This window comes from Phasianus colchicus, chromosome 15 (assembly GCF_987193195.1).
Source record: "Phasianus colchicus chromosome 15, bPhaCol1.hap1.1, whole genome shotgun sequence".
Classification (NCBI taxonomy): Eukaryota; Metazoa; Chordata; class Aves; order Galliformes; family Phasianidae; genus Phasianus; species Phasianus colchicus.
The window spans coordinates 4,219,997-4,234,948 of NC_143450.1; the positions used below are offsets into that span (position 1 = coordinate 4,219,997).

The 14,952-nt window shown below is 45.2% G+C and overlaps 1 protein-coding gene across 3 annotated transcripts in view; it reads right to left on the reverse strand.

Moving 5' to 3' along the window:
• KCNIP1 (potassium voltage-gated channel interacting protein 1) overlaps positions 1-14,952 on the reverse strand; it is a 299,615-nt gene that overhangs the window by 182,681 nt on the left and 101,982 nt on the right. The window contains exon 1 of one of the 3 annotated variants that reach the window (XM_090150795.1): positions 2,563-2,850. The exons of the other annotated variants lie outside the window; for them this stretch is intronic. Within the exon in view, the coding sequence (XP_090006921.1) occupies positions 2,563-2,623 (61 nt within the window). The 5' untranslated portion in view covers positions 2,624-2,850. Of the gene's footprint in view, positions 1-2,562; positions 2,851-14,952 lie in introns of those variants that run through there. 3 annotated transcript variants of the gene reach the window in all.

Sequence of the window (14,952 nt, forward strand, 5' to 3'; positions counted from 1 at the left end):
TCCCACAAACAGCACTGCTCACTCCCAGGGAGAAGGTCCTGCACCTGACAGACCACTGCTCTGCATTTTAAGGCAGCTTCTGGCTTCATGTGAGGTGTGAGGGGCAGAAATACAAGCCACATCTTCTGCACCAAGCCATGAAGGGCTCAGCACTGGGCTCTTCAGCCCCCTCTGCCAGCATCTACCTCCTTACTTATGGATAGGAAACTCCTGGCTTTAGATATTGCCTGCTTCTTTTACCTATTCTTAAAACAAGATACTTGTACAGATTTTGCTTTTAGTTTATTACACCAGAGCAGTTTAAGATCTGTGTATAAACTGCTTGGCAAGACGAGGCTGTACAAATTGTCTTCCAATGCCTTGGAAGAGCACAGTTAGCAAGATTATAGTGTATTCACAGAGCTGCGGATCTAGACCCACTACTATTTCTTCAAGCTCCTGTTTTGGCAGTAGAACTTAGCTTTTATATTAATCCTGAAATACCCAAATAAACACACAGAAATACTGAAAACCAAACAGGAGATAATAAAGAATCTAACAGTGAAACAGATCACAAGCACTTCACTCAATAGAAGACAATACAACACATGGAACAGCTAACCTGGGCGCCGCAGGCGTTGTGCCTCACAGCCAAGAAGGCAGAACTTATGGCAGAGCCAAACGTGCACCTTGCCCTCTGCCAGACTGCAGAGACGAGGTGGGATCCTTGGAGTACTGCTCAAGGAACATTTGCAACTGGCTGAAGTCAACCAAACCAACAGCAGTGGTACGCAGTGCTCCTTCCTGTCACGTTAACAGTGACCTAAAGGGATGACACCCCTCGCTGGCTTTGGAAATATCCAAGAAAATCAAAGAGATTTCTTCCCACTTACTCTCTCCAACTGAGTACCCTATTAATCGACAGCAACACTTGGACAGCACATCAGAGCCAAGAGGAGATAACTGTGGGAACACAAGATTTGATAAATATAGCTGAACAACCAAAGCCAGCAGCAGACATCAGCAAGATTGAATCCCACTTTAGATGGTAAAACGTGTGACCAGACGTTGCATTTTTACTGCTTGTGAATTCCAACAAAGCAATTTCTTCTATCCGTTAGGGAATGGAGCCAATCGGAGGACAGCCATGTAGTGGAAACAGACACATTCACCCAAAAATGACCTACAACTAATGCAAATCAGACACAGCCTTCAGACTTCTAACAGGTGAATGGGACCCTGCCTGTGCCACCACAACCAGTGCCACCTGGCAGTGCCCAGCTCCACTCTGCTCCACGTGTGATTCAGGGTCTCAGTGCTCAGACAGTTCTGCCTGTACCATAACGAGTATCACACATCCCAGACATATAAGTCATATAAGTCACGTAAGTACGGCTGCATTATGAATAACACAAAAAGACAACTGCAAACCATGCATACGCACACATTATCATAAAATTTCACCCTACCAGGCCAACAACTTGTCTTGGACCAGGAACACAAGATTTTACACTTGCTCACAAACTTGCACAATTAAATGCCTTCCACAGTCCTTCCCATTTTTCTCTTTACAGCAAGTACTTGAAGTTTTGTATTTCCAAAGACGATATTTTTTTCCTTTGAATTGCTAGAAAATCCATACCGACTTTCAATTTAAAAGCATACGTATGAGTGAGCAACAGATCCAGTGGAAATAGAGACCTATCCTAGAAATACTGATATACTGCTAAATGCAGAGGTTCTGGCAGGGAATATTCCCAAGTAGCAGACAGACTTGCCAAAGTTTCAATGTTTTCTTTCTGGTGCTCTCTAAACAACACTCATTCTGTATTGTACCAATGTGCCCCCAGCACTGCTTTCAACTTTCTGCTCAGCAGCACCACGGAATTTTTGAATTAACCCTGCAAGAAACTGAGCAGAGCTCAGGCAAATACTGTACAAAACAGACCTCCTGAAAAATCAGCATTTTGCAGCCAGTATTTATGGATTTAAGGATTTTAATCCCTAGGATTGCTGCTCGCTTTCTTTATTATTTTTTTCCATGAGCTTCCCCTCCTTTCCTTCCTTATAAAAATGTCCTAATATTTTTCCTCTAGATAATCTTCATAAAACACACATCATTAGCACTGCACACTTGGTGTTAGATTACTGAAACACTGCCTCTAACAATACTTTCTGAGAAAGAAAACCACAAGGTATTAGGAAGAATTTGCCGTGCATCTACGTTTTATTCCCTCCTCGGTGGATTTACAGAGCATGGGATCTGGGAATAAACAGGTCTCTTCTGCAAGAGCTCTGCATATGGAGCCACTGAGTTTCTCCTCCTCGTCCATGCCTGTACGAAGGATTACAAGATTTCAGATGGTTCTCTCCTCCAAAGCCCCTCCACAGCAATTTCCTCGTGCCCACAGGTTTCCTCCACCACCTCGCATCCCACTCTCCTCTCCTCTGCAAATTACAACTCACATAAACACTGCTGGCTTACTTGCAAGTGGCACATGTTCATTTTCTCCTCCCTTCCTAATACTAATTTTTAGCGCAGCAAATACACAGAAGGGACAGGAAAAGCAAAGCAGATCTTACCTTTTGATGGTCTTCTTTGTTTCGTTTGTAGAGAGGAGAACGTACCCATCACAGCGCCCATTGCAACGCTACTCCTGAGTTTTCGTGGAGGATTTATTTTGCCTGGGCTGGTTCTGATCCTTCACACTCCCCTCCCTCCCACCGCCAGTGCACAAAATCGACGTGAAATGCCCACGAGAACAAAACAAAACAGAGGAAGTCAAGAGAAGAAAGAAGAAAGGAGGAGGGAAAAGCGAAGCACTGCAGCTCAGCGTACAGCAAGCGTTAAGCTTTGAGGGCTTTTTTTTTTTTTTTTTTAGTCAACACACATGCACTGACTCACAGCCGGCTGCACTGTTATTATTCAGAGCAGCTCCCCATCAAAATTTAAATGCTAGGTAGATTCCCTTAGACCAGAGCTGGCAGCAGATGCATCAAAATATTTACTGGAGCACTGCCACATAAACACACAGGGTAATTCTTCCTCCCCTTCCCTGATGGCTCCAACCAGCAGCCTGGAGGTCTACAGGGGGAGCATCAGCGCATCGCTCCCAGTGAATGCTAAGCTGGCATCCGAGGCACGGCGAGGGGCACGGGGGGGTGCCAGGACTGCGGGCACAGCACCAATCCCGAATGAATGGGAATCTTCTGAGTGAGAAACGAGAGCCTGTGAGCCGTCAAAGCCCCAGCTGCCCGGACTGCGTGCTCCTGCTCATCAGGAGGCTGACAGAAAGGTAGGAAACTGCAATCCCTAACGTTCATCTGGAGCGTAAAAGTCAGGGGGAAAATAAAGCGTAACAGGAAAAATGGGTAAAAAATATCACTACAACCCTGAGCCCTTGAGTGCTCGCACAGCAGAGGCATTTACAAGACTGCTATCAATACCTTATTTTCCTACAAGTATGTGCACATCTTTCTGGGGACAGAAAGCTGCAAAGTGATGCAAAACCCTGCGAACATTTGATGGCTCAAAGGGTGTTGGGCAACTCTCTCTGCTTTCTTCAGTTCATATTTCAACATATCCATGGCGCACCTTGTTATTTTTCTTGGCAGGTGGAAACGACAAGCGCTGAGGCACGGAAGGAGTTAAAGTCAGGAAGGCAGAATTAATTTGCTGTTTGCTCACAGGGACTTCAATTAAGGCACCATCTGCGCAAACACTGCTTTTATCTGAAGAACCTCATTCACACACTGGAGACCAAAGCACCACAACAGGTTTCTTCAGCTTTCCTCTAACTTAGGAGAACAATTTCATCAAATCCATCTTCCAGAGCCCCAGAAGCTGCCAAGCACTGCTTTCCCATAGCACAGCCCTGGCTCTTCCCCTGCTCACGGCCGGCCAGCAGAGCGGTGTTGGAACACAGAGGTGCCTTTGCATCCCCTGTGCATACCAGCAAACGGTGCTCAATCAGCTTAACTACTTGCAACAGGCTGTGGTGTTACGCAGAACGCATTTTCTTTTTCCATTTTATAACTCAAAATACAGCATTTTTTAAAGCATACTGTGGTAACACAGTGCTAAAGTCCCGAACTCACACACAGCAGCTTGCAGGTGGGTATGAAGCTCCTGGCAGGTGGGGCACTGCCCTGGGTGCCCCCCTGCCCCCAGGCTCCAGCAAAGTGCCTTCCCCAGCCTCAGGCTGCTCTCATCTCCAGGAGGCTCTGAAGAACTCTCAGATTAAACACTTTTTTATCCAAATACCTATAGCATCTATTTGATTAGTACTTTATTTGCACCTACATATTAATATATGAGACAGCTTGCAGCATGCACGTGGAAAACCACCACTCTTGTGTTTTTTGCTCACAAGAAAGGCCGGAGGATGACCAGAGGCTTTGGGAGATGCATCCTCGCATGGCAGCAGCTCCTCACACCTGGTGTCTGGCTCAGTCAGCTCCATGCCAAACAGGAGCAATGAGGGGTTACTGTAGTGCAGGGGGGTCTGTGCCCCCTGTGCTACTTTTGGGCACGGAGGTGGCTGACCACATGGGAGATACACAGGAAAAAGGAATTTGGGAAGGCAAAACTGCATTCTCGATGCTGCACTACTGTTAACCTGAAGCAGCACGGTATATGGAGTCAGAGGGCATGCGTGGATATTTGGTTTTCTTTGAGACTTGAAAGGAAAAACGGTTTGTCTTGGCTAGGAGCCAGCATTGACAGATCCCTGTGAAATCATGGGAATCACTCACTGCGTGCATTTCTCTTTGTATGACTAAAATATGCAAAACAGGAATGAGAGGAAGAGCTGTATGTGAGTCTAGGCAAAGAGTACGGAGTCCCAGACCACGAGTTCACCAGCAGATGCTTTCTCTCACAGCCAAAAACCAGGATCTCAGAGGAACAGAAGAGTTGTAAACAATAATGAATTAGTGTATGTGACACTGCAGGCAGGAATTTCCTTTTCCCTGAAGATGACCATCCAGATTTATCAGACTAAAAGGTATTGCTTGCTTGGGGAGCAAGAGATGCTGATGGTTGCCTCTACACGAGAACCAGAAGCCTGGGTTCTAATCCCTCACACCGTATCTGTAAGTCCCATGGGCTCCTGCGAATTATCACTGCTGTCTGCTAATAATTAAACCTCATTCCATCACTTTGCCATTATGAGACACCCTACAGCAGAGGGTGGTTTTATTCGGCATGCAGCAACGTGGATCTTGACCAGTTTGTAATACCCTCCCAAAGCACTGTGCCTGTGAATTATCAGCCATCTTACAAAGGTAAAGCAAAGCTACAGCACCCATGTTTAAGACTAGCGAGGAAAAGTCTCAAAAGTACCCAGATTTTAAAAGCTATGGTGAAATTCATTCTTATGTTTGTTGTGTTTTGTTTTGTTTGTTTGGTTGTTTGTTTTTTTGCCTCCTGAAGTACAGCACTGAGCATTTGTCTAATAGAAACACAAACTCAAAAAGTGATGGCTTATGGCAAGCCCTTGTCCTTCATCCTGCAGCAATCCACTTGGAGTGCTCCCAAGTAGGTTCTGTTTTTAAAAAGGCTCAATTAACATTACCAACTCCTTCTCTCTCCTGGTTATTCTGAGACCCGAGTGGCTGTGCCCCTCATTCCTCCCCACGGCACACACTGAGGAGGCACAGCACTCCCCTTGCACACTGGCTGTGCACATGGGCACTGCCCACAGCCCTGCCCTCTCTTCCAGCTCTGATTTTTAAAGCAGAAGATGTAGAGAACTGGCTAGCTAGGAGAAAAAAAATAATAATAATCCAAAGCCAAGAGGAAAAATGTTCCTTTTCTAAGAGAATGAAATGAGAGTTTCTGTTGCTTAGCAAATTTTTAACCCGTTGCTGTCCTCAGCTGTCTGTGCCAGAACACCGCTGCCATGTGCACTGCCTGGCCCCAGGTCCTAGCAGGAGCTCCTTGGGAATAATTCCTTGATAAGGCTGCTCAGGTTTCAACTACACTACCCTGTGCATATAAGGTGTGTTTGCTTATGATGAATACGCATCATTAATTCCCTGAAATTGCCCCAGCTTGAAGCAGGAATACAGACACTAAGGAAAGTCCTCCCACTGAGCAAAAGAAGCCATCTCACAGTGCTATGGGGATAAATGCAAGCAGCATGGGATGATCTGCTGTGCCACAGGGAAACCAGCCAGGTGATAAAGAGACCAAGCTGAGGCTGGTTTTGCTGCTCTATACCTGTAAAAATTGTCTGGGGATCATTAGAGTCCATCACTTGCCTTTTTTTTTTTGGTCACTGTAAGAACACACAGTAAGTCTTCCTACTTCAGATTTTCACAAGGAATTCACCACTCATGGGGATTTGCTTTTTGTTTCTCTGTTATTTTTCCCCAGATTTTTTTTTTTAATGTTTCTTCCAAAACAGCAGAACCTAATTTCACCCCCTCCCTCTCCACTCGCGATTACAATAAACCAGGATGTCTTCAAAGAAACCTTTCTATTCTGAGTAAGGACAAGGCAGAACAGGATCATTAAAAGATTCATTACTGCACCTTTATGGGCCCAAAGCAAATTCTCATGCTAGTTAGTTTTGCCAGATCTCAAAAGGCAGAGGTCCTCCCTTTCATTTTGCAGGAAATATACTTTTCATTATATGAAAGCCAGTGAATAATAAAACTGGGAAATCAGATGGAATAGATGAGACTTGAGGCTTTGGGATCATCTAGATTGTCATGCAAATACAGCACTGACAGCATTAATTGAAATGTTAGGAAGCTTTCCAGTCTGTAGCATAGACAACTATGCAAAACCAAACCAAATAAAGGACAATGTCACTCCGTGCCACCAAGTGGGGAACAAGAAGTGAGGTGCTGGGGTCAGAGCAGTGAGGGCTTGGAGAAGTGAGGGGTGCTCTCCTGAGCACAGCAGCCCCTCCTGAAACACAGGGTTAGGCACTGCTGTGCTGCTCTGTCCATCCTCCTGGAGAACATCGAGAGAGACTGCCCACACACAGTCATCTGTGCACCCCAAGAAAAGGAAAAAGAAAGATGGAGGTCTTGTTCTGCCTATATGAGTCAGCGCAGCGAGAGCTGGAAATAAAACTGCATTACTGTCTGCTGCTTCATCTTTGGTTTAGTAATAAAACTGAGCAGGACTCCACAGAGCAGACCCAGCGCGTGCCCTAAGGACGTCACACTTGAGAACAGATAGCTGAGAGCTCAGGAAGGAAACACTTCACATCTCTAGTGACAACTTCAACACAACACCAGGCTTTCCGTCTTTGGCTGGATTACTTCTTCTATAAACAGAGGGAGAACATTTGCAGAAAAATATCAACAAAGCAGGAGATGAGAGCAGGGGGAGAGCCAGGCAGGGCACCGTGCTGCCCCAGCAGCAGGAGATGGAGCCGAGCGCTGTGCAGGCAGCAGCCAGGAGCTGGGGAGTGTCATAAAAGAATCTGTCTGGGGAGAGGAGGGCTGGGGTCAGTCCCAAAACAAGGCTGTGGGCAGAAGTGCTCCAAAGGTTCGTGCAGCTTAGAGCCAGGGTGGCGTGCGGATGAGCATTTTGGGGCAGAGCTGCAACCTTTGTTTCTTGAGATCCCACTGTGGCAATGCCTGGGGATGAAAAAGCTGACATTATTGAAATGAAAATCATGCATTATCCCATGAAATATGCTTGAACTTTGTGCCAAGTGCAGTCTTGCCTTTCAAAATTATAAAATTCATAAAGGAGAAACTGCATGGCTGTCTGAAGCTGGAGACCCCGAGGGATGGGGACAGAGTTGTGCTGCTGCATAGATTCTGGGCACCAGGACAGCCCTGTGCCATGCCAACAGGAGCTCCTGCCCTTTGAAAAGCAGCATGTGAACATAATTGCAGTGTATCAAAGCCTCTCCTACACAGGGAATGAGGAGAGGGCTTTTTAAGGGAATCTGGGCAGTCGGCACAGCAGAAAATGCCACAGACCCAGGACCCAACTTCCCTCCCTGCAGACAAACACGTACCCTGCCACGTTCCACCAGTCTGACTGAGACAGCCCAGTGCAAGGGGACCACAATAACCACAGTGGCATCTCTGGCAGCACTGAGGGCTGCAATCACCATGTGCTCTGCTGCTAGAAACTCTGCAAGGAGTGGCCAACACCAGGTACCAGGTGCATGTACAGAACCAAAGCTCAGTAAACAATCTTTATATCTTAACCTATAAGCCTTTCTTTTGCATTGACAACCTCTGAGAATAGCACAGAGGACGTGCAGAGCTAAACTAGCAAGCTCACAGCAACGTGCACTGTGACCAGACAGAAAAAGGCCCTGGGGAAATGTGTCCTAGCACATGATGACAAGGACAGCTCTGAGAGCAGCTGGGAATGCCAGCATGGGACACGAGTGTGCTCCCTCGCTCATGCCAGGCTAATGTACAGAATAAGTGAGCTGAGTGACACTCAGTGGTGCACTGTGCCCAGGAGCGTTAAAGAGAATATGTCAGAATGGTACAAAGAATGTGAACAAGAAACGTCAATCCGAGTTAACAGCTGGTTTCTTTTCTTTCTTATGATAATGATCGACGGGGTCTTACTGAACAAAAAACCAAAACAAAACCAAAACAACAACAAAAAAGCAATTCTTAGTTATTTTGTATTTCCACAGATGACTGCTAATAAATTGACTCCAAACATTTCTACTGAGTTCACATCAGGGAGGAAAAGAGGGAAGAGCAGACGTTTAGATGCTGGGGTCTCTCCCTTCACTTTGCTTTACTGCACTTCAAAGAAATGTGCCAAACTAACCACATCTGATTCAGGTCATTGAACAGATGCACATACCACTGTGTAACTAAGGGGGAAATTTCATCGGCTATTTTTGGTTTGCATTTCACCTCCCATCATAGGGTCTTGTAAAAGAGAGCAAGAGCAGCCATTAGACAGCTCTAGGTAAGCTCAGCTTCTGTCAAGTTAAATCACATCCATGCAAAGCAGGCTAAATCAGACAGTGTGCTCTGTTTGTACAGTTGAGCAGCTGCATTCTGGATGTGCGAGGGCATTCCTGGTGGGGTCCTGCTGGGACGTGCTCTCCAAGTCACAACTTTTGTTTTCCAGTCATTAACAGCAGTTCTGAGATGACATCCAGCATCCATTGCATCATTTCATAACTTTAGAAGCAGGACTTTCTAATGAAGATTCATAATTTTCATGTTCTACACTGCAATCTTCTCTGCTAGAAAAAAACATGATGGGCATATTCCACTACAGCTTGCTGTTTGCAGCCATTACAAATAATCCATTAAAATGGAGATTAGTTTGGCAAGTTTCATTAAGATGAGCATCAGCACCTCCCAGGCTCATAAAACCCTGTGCACCAAGCAGACAGCTCTATGACTGTTCATTTCCCATCCTGTGAATGCACACCTTCTGATGCTCCACCTCCACAGATTGCTTGCAGGAAAGCAATTGTTTTCTATACAAAGATCCCCTCAGTACGTTATCCCCAGCCTAGCATATCGCCTGGGAATATTTTGATTCACTGCTAGAGCGTACTGAACTACACCAGTGAGATGGAGCAGACCCTACTAGGCACAAAACAGGCTCTGAAGACAGGACTTGCTGTCTGCCCTGAACATATAATAAAGGCAGATTATGTCCCATTCCCATATGTCCCATGTTATTGCTACAGCAGCCCCTAACACAGCTGGCTTAAGAACCAATACCAAATGTGAGCAGGGCAGTGGTTTCCCAGTATCTATGCAAGCAATCATGGGGAATCACATTGTCCCTATGGAAACCTCAAGGTCTGTGATATGCACAGTGATTACTGCCAGAGGTTAATACATTGAAATCATTCACAGAATTAAAATGAAGATCGAATAGCATCAAAAGCAAAATCTACAAGTAAATGTAAATAAAGCAGGATTAGTGGTGACTAAATGGTGTAATAGTGGGACCTGCAGATTGGAACCTCCTTACTATGGGATCCAGGGACAAAACAGGCTTTTTGCTCTACAGGGGCTTTCATGGCAACAAATAAATAAATGATTATTTCAGGTAGCTCCCAAGCAGCTAAACTCACTGATATTTTCCCCCTCCAACACATGTTTTCAGGATTCTTGAAATCGTAATAGAACCCAAGCCCTGCTGCAGCCCTGTGCCTGCAGCCAGCAGCAGCACTCCCAGCACACCACAAGGATGCTGCCCGAGCACTGGGGCTGCTTGCTGGCCCTGCAAGGGCTGCCCATGTTGCTGCCTGGCTCAGCAAGCGATGCCGAGGAGCAGCAGGCCTTCCAACCAAGAAAAAACATGGTTTGGAGAATGGGAGCTAGTTCTCATGTGAATTCAGGTGCAGTACTACATGGCACAACTACAGAGTGAAGATGTGAAAAGCAGCGAAGGCACAAACAACTGTGACAAGTTTGGAGGTGAGCACATTATGCAGAGTTATCACCTGGCTGGGGCAGTAACCACAGTGCCTTGATAATGTGCTGCTCCCTACACTACTGATGTTTATTTCCATCTATAACTCCACCGTAACTTTGTTTAAGCAAGAGAATCTGCATTAAGGTTACAGCAGATGAAGAATGCTTCCAATAAGGGATGCATGTGCTCCTGCAGTGCTGACTGCTGGTCTGAGTTATTACTACTACAACTTGAAGGCTGAAGCACTCCCCAAATCACATCACTGATAGCTACCATCAAATTCTGTTCCAATAATGCAGCTGAGATACTCTCTGCTCTCATTAACTAGTTGTGCACATTCCATTTCGAGAGGCACAAACGGCAGGGTGGGCACAGCATCAAGTCCCACTGCTGACAGCAGGCTGCTGCATGCAATAACCTCAACCAAAGCAAACGGACTCAACATCTGAATGTTGATATTCAGTCAGCCTCTGTCATAATATAAAGGCTACCTTAAGAACTGGAGACCTGCAGCACTGGCAACTTTCTGCTGAAGCTGATGAACGACTTCTCGTCAGGTGCAGATCACTAATTTCCAGGCAGCTCTTGGTTTCCTTTCCAGGTCCTGTCAGCAGAAGACTTACTGCTTGTTTCAGATTCAACAGGAATCCTGTTCTTGCCAACAGGATGACAGCAAAAAAGAAAATCATCAAATCTAAAAGGAAACAGATCTTCAGTAATCCTCTTTTGTGAGCTACGAAAATTGTCATCAAGATTTCGTTAATCTAAGATAAAAAGCCTTGGCAGAAAGCATCCACCAAAAATGGAAAACCTGCAGTTTGTGTCTGGGGACTCTGGGGGTCCCAAGGGCAGCTGAGACCCCAGACACTGCTTCCCTGGCCCCACTGCTTCATCAAGGTACCCCTGCACAGCCCCACACGTGTTGGGCTGTACGTGGAGGCAGTGAATATCAGACACCATCAGCTATAATGCAACGTGCAAACCCCACCTGAGCAAACACGGCGCATTGATAGGGAGAACACCATCCTCTCTTTGACTTTCAGACTACATTTTAAATATATAGTATCTTCTCTCTTCGATGAGTCTAGATTTATTTGGAAGTCTCATACTTTCCTGCCCTTCTGCACAGAAAGATAAAAAAAAAACCCTTCTGACTTCATCTAACAGCACCAAGAAAAAAAAAAAGGGGGATTGTAGTTCTACTGCTCCCAGTATTAGAGGAGTCCCTGACCTCATTGCTTTAACATACAGCAGCAAAAATCAAATCTTTGTTCCTGCTCTGGATATCAGAGCACTCCAGGAACACAACTCTGAGGCTTACCGAAGCACTGACAGTACAACACCACAGGGATGCACTGACCTCTCCTGTCCTTCTAATGTGGGGCTGACACTCCAAACAAGGACACAGGTGGGAAGGAAAGGAGGGGAAAAAAGAAGAAGGAAAAGAAAAAGGAGAAGATCCCTGGCCATTTTCTATCAGAAAGGGATTTTGGAGAAAGTCACAATGACAAGTTCATAAAGCACTGAAATCTGAACAAGTGTCAAACATATTCTGGAACTTCATGAAACTACAGCACTGACCCTGAGCACGTCTGTGGGTAACAAAACAAGCTCTTAGCTCTCCTACTTTCTGAACCACCATTCTTCAACCGCTGAGCTGCTTCTACCTGCTCTCTTCTGAGACCAACAGTGAGATCTCCTGCCCTGTCTGCTCCTGTGCCACCTCCTCCTGCAGCTCAGCACTGGGCACTGCTGAATGTGCTCCCCCCAGGGCACCGGTTTAAAATCCTTCCCCTCTGCATGGAATTCAGTGTTCACTGAAATGAATCTCTGCAGTGTTAAAGAGAGCTCTCCCAAACCTTTCTCAAGCTGCAAACTCAGTGGTAGACAGGCACAGAGGAGCACATGGGATGAGGTGCTGGGATGTCCTGAAGCACGACCATATCAGGGCTCAGCTGAATTTGAGATAAGACCAACTCCAGCGGGGCTGTGATGCTCATCTCTGGTTTGTGAGGCAGCTCAATGGGATGGATGCTACAAAGCTACAACATGATGCATTTTATAGCGGAAGAAAAAAATAAAAATGCATAATGAAAAGCATTCCTCATCATTTTATTTCTTTTCATGTTGGCAAATATGCAAACCTTTCCAGCTGCAAATCGCTGCTAGTTAGAGAAGCGATGCACCATAAATCTAAAATGCTGGGACTCACGTTCTGCTTGTTATTAAGCTGTTCAGAAGCAATTTCTCCATTGTTTCTTGATTAGAAATATTTGTGAAAATTATTTTTCATACATTCTTGTCACAGGCAAAATAGCTGTGCCTAGCATTTAAATTACAGCATTCAGCAACCTTGCTTATGTTAATTAACACTAAACATATGAACAAGATGTGGATTAGCATAATGCAAGTATTCACAGGTGACAATGACAGGTCCAGAAAGAGGCAAGGGAGGTCTCCAGCAACACATGCATTTTTAATCATGCCATCAGTACACCCAGTCCAACAGCAACAGCTTTTAGAAAGGGATGTCTTATATAAGATGCACTGAACCATGTAATGCATGCACCTGAAAAAGGGCTCACACTTTGGTGATGAACAGAAAATCTCTCTGTTGGATGAAGTTACAGGAATTCAGGGGCAGTGAGGGCAGAGACTTCAGCTACACGCCCCTGCCATACTCCACACCCACAGTCAGGCAGCAATACAACTGGAAGGCAAGAAGGACCAAAGGCAGCAGAGGGCAGGAGCAATCAGAAGGGCCAACAAATGGCAAAGCTCGAAATAGTGAAGTTGTGGAGGGGAAGAGAGAGAGAGCAGACACCAGATGAAAGAAAATCAGGAGAAAAGTATTTAAATACTTCTTAAATGGTTTGATTCTTTGGTCCTCTTGAAGTTAATGAAGCATGACAACAAGGAGGTGCAGAGGATGCAGCTGCTGCTTCTGAAGGCTCACTGCACTTACTGCAGCTCACTGTAGCCATCACAGCTTGGTGCTTTCTGGCTGATCCTGGCTGAGCATCACTTGCTCCAGCATTTCCTCCCCACCTCATGGGAGATTTCTATCATTCCAGCTTCTGTCTTCCACCTTGTCAGGTGAGTGCCAAGGCCGAGAATTCATCAAATCCTTCTTAGAAGTGTCTGCTGCTTTTGTCAATAAATCACTTCTTGCAGGCCTGCTGAATTTTTCATTGACCTCTTGTTCCTTTTGTATCTGAAAAATCTCAAGTTATTTAACTTCTTCTTCAATCTTCTTTTCTTACTCCAAGCTTTCCTTTGTAGTAGTTTTCTACATTGTGCTCAGCCTTGTTCTTTGATCCTCTGATCCTTCTGTTATAATTAGATCTGATGCCTCCACTCACCCAAACCTTTGTGAAGCTGTTACTGGAGTTTGAATTTTCTTGACGGTTCAAAAAAATAAAGAGATCAGTGAGCTACCCTTTTAAATATGTGGTTATCTATAACTCAAAGGTGCAGAGCAATTTCTGGGTAGAAACTTGAATGCATTCTGTGCTGAATGGCGTTTATCCCTCCCACATTAATTACAATATCCACGAATCTGGTGCTTTCAAAAAGAGCTCTTGGCTGGTGCTTCTGAAGCCAAGAGAAAAAGGACTTCACTCTAGAAAAGACAAACTAAAAAACTACTGAAATAAAAATAAATAAAAGTGTTTTTCAATTTTTAACAGATACAAAAGACACCATTTTGAGCCTATGGTGTGCTAAGAAAATGCCTCATAACTATTCTCTTTGAAGTTGTGTCTTTATTAAAGAAGTGAGATGTGGGTACCTGGAGCAAACTGACCAGAGGGAGCAACAATCTGAGAGGACATGCTGAAGAAACAGCCATGATGCAGTAGCTTAAATAGCAGAAAGGGAAGCTTTAGTGATAAAGGGCTCAAAGAATTGGAGATATTTTTTTTTCCCCAAACTCCAAACCAACATTTTTTTGTCTTACTGACTTAGTCCAGCAGGGAATGGCTTTTTCAGTACCAGGCTGGCTCTCCCCATCCCAACTGCAGCCACCCCACAGTGCAGCACAGTGCTGGCAGCCCCTCTGCAGCCCCACGTGAGCAGCAGTGTGTTGGAGAGCTGCTTTTCAATTGGAGCTACAAACCACACTTACCACTATTTCAATTCCAAAGGACACCTAAAATCCGCTTTAATTTCCATGCCTGGAACAGAGTTTTATTAGCTGCTGGGAATTACAACCAGGAGTTCACGTTAACACAACTCACCAGCTGCTGATGTATTTACAAAGCATGACTCAAACATGAATGTGTGGTGTAGCAACTCTCACACAAGCTAAATTAATTCTATAGTAATTAATACAAGTGGGGATGGCTCAGGCTAATTGTGCAATGGAAATACAGCCCGCAGGACAATTTACATGAACGTGCTTCGGGAGAGAAAGTGAATAAAACCCTTCTTTATGGGTAGATGAGGGGGACTTCTACCCCTGGGGAGATGATGTTCCAGTCTTGAAATACCTGGAAAAGGGACCTGACTGGGCAAAATCTGCTCTTCCTTTAGAAGCAGAGGAAACCCTCACTGTGGCCACATGGCAGGCAGCTCCCTTTCAC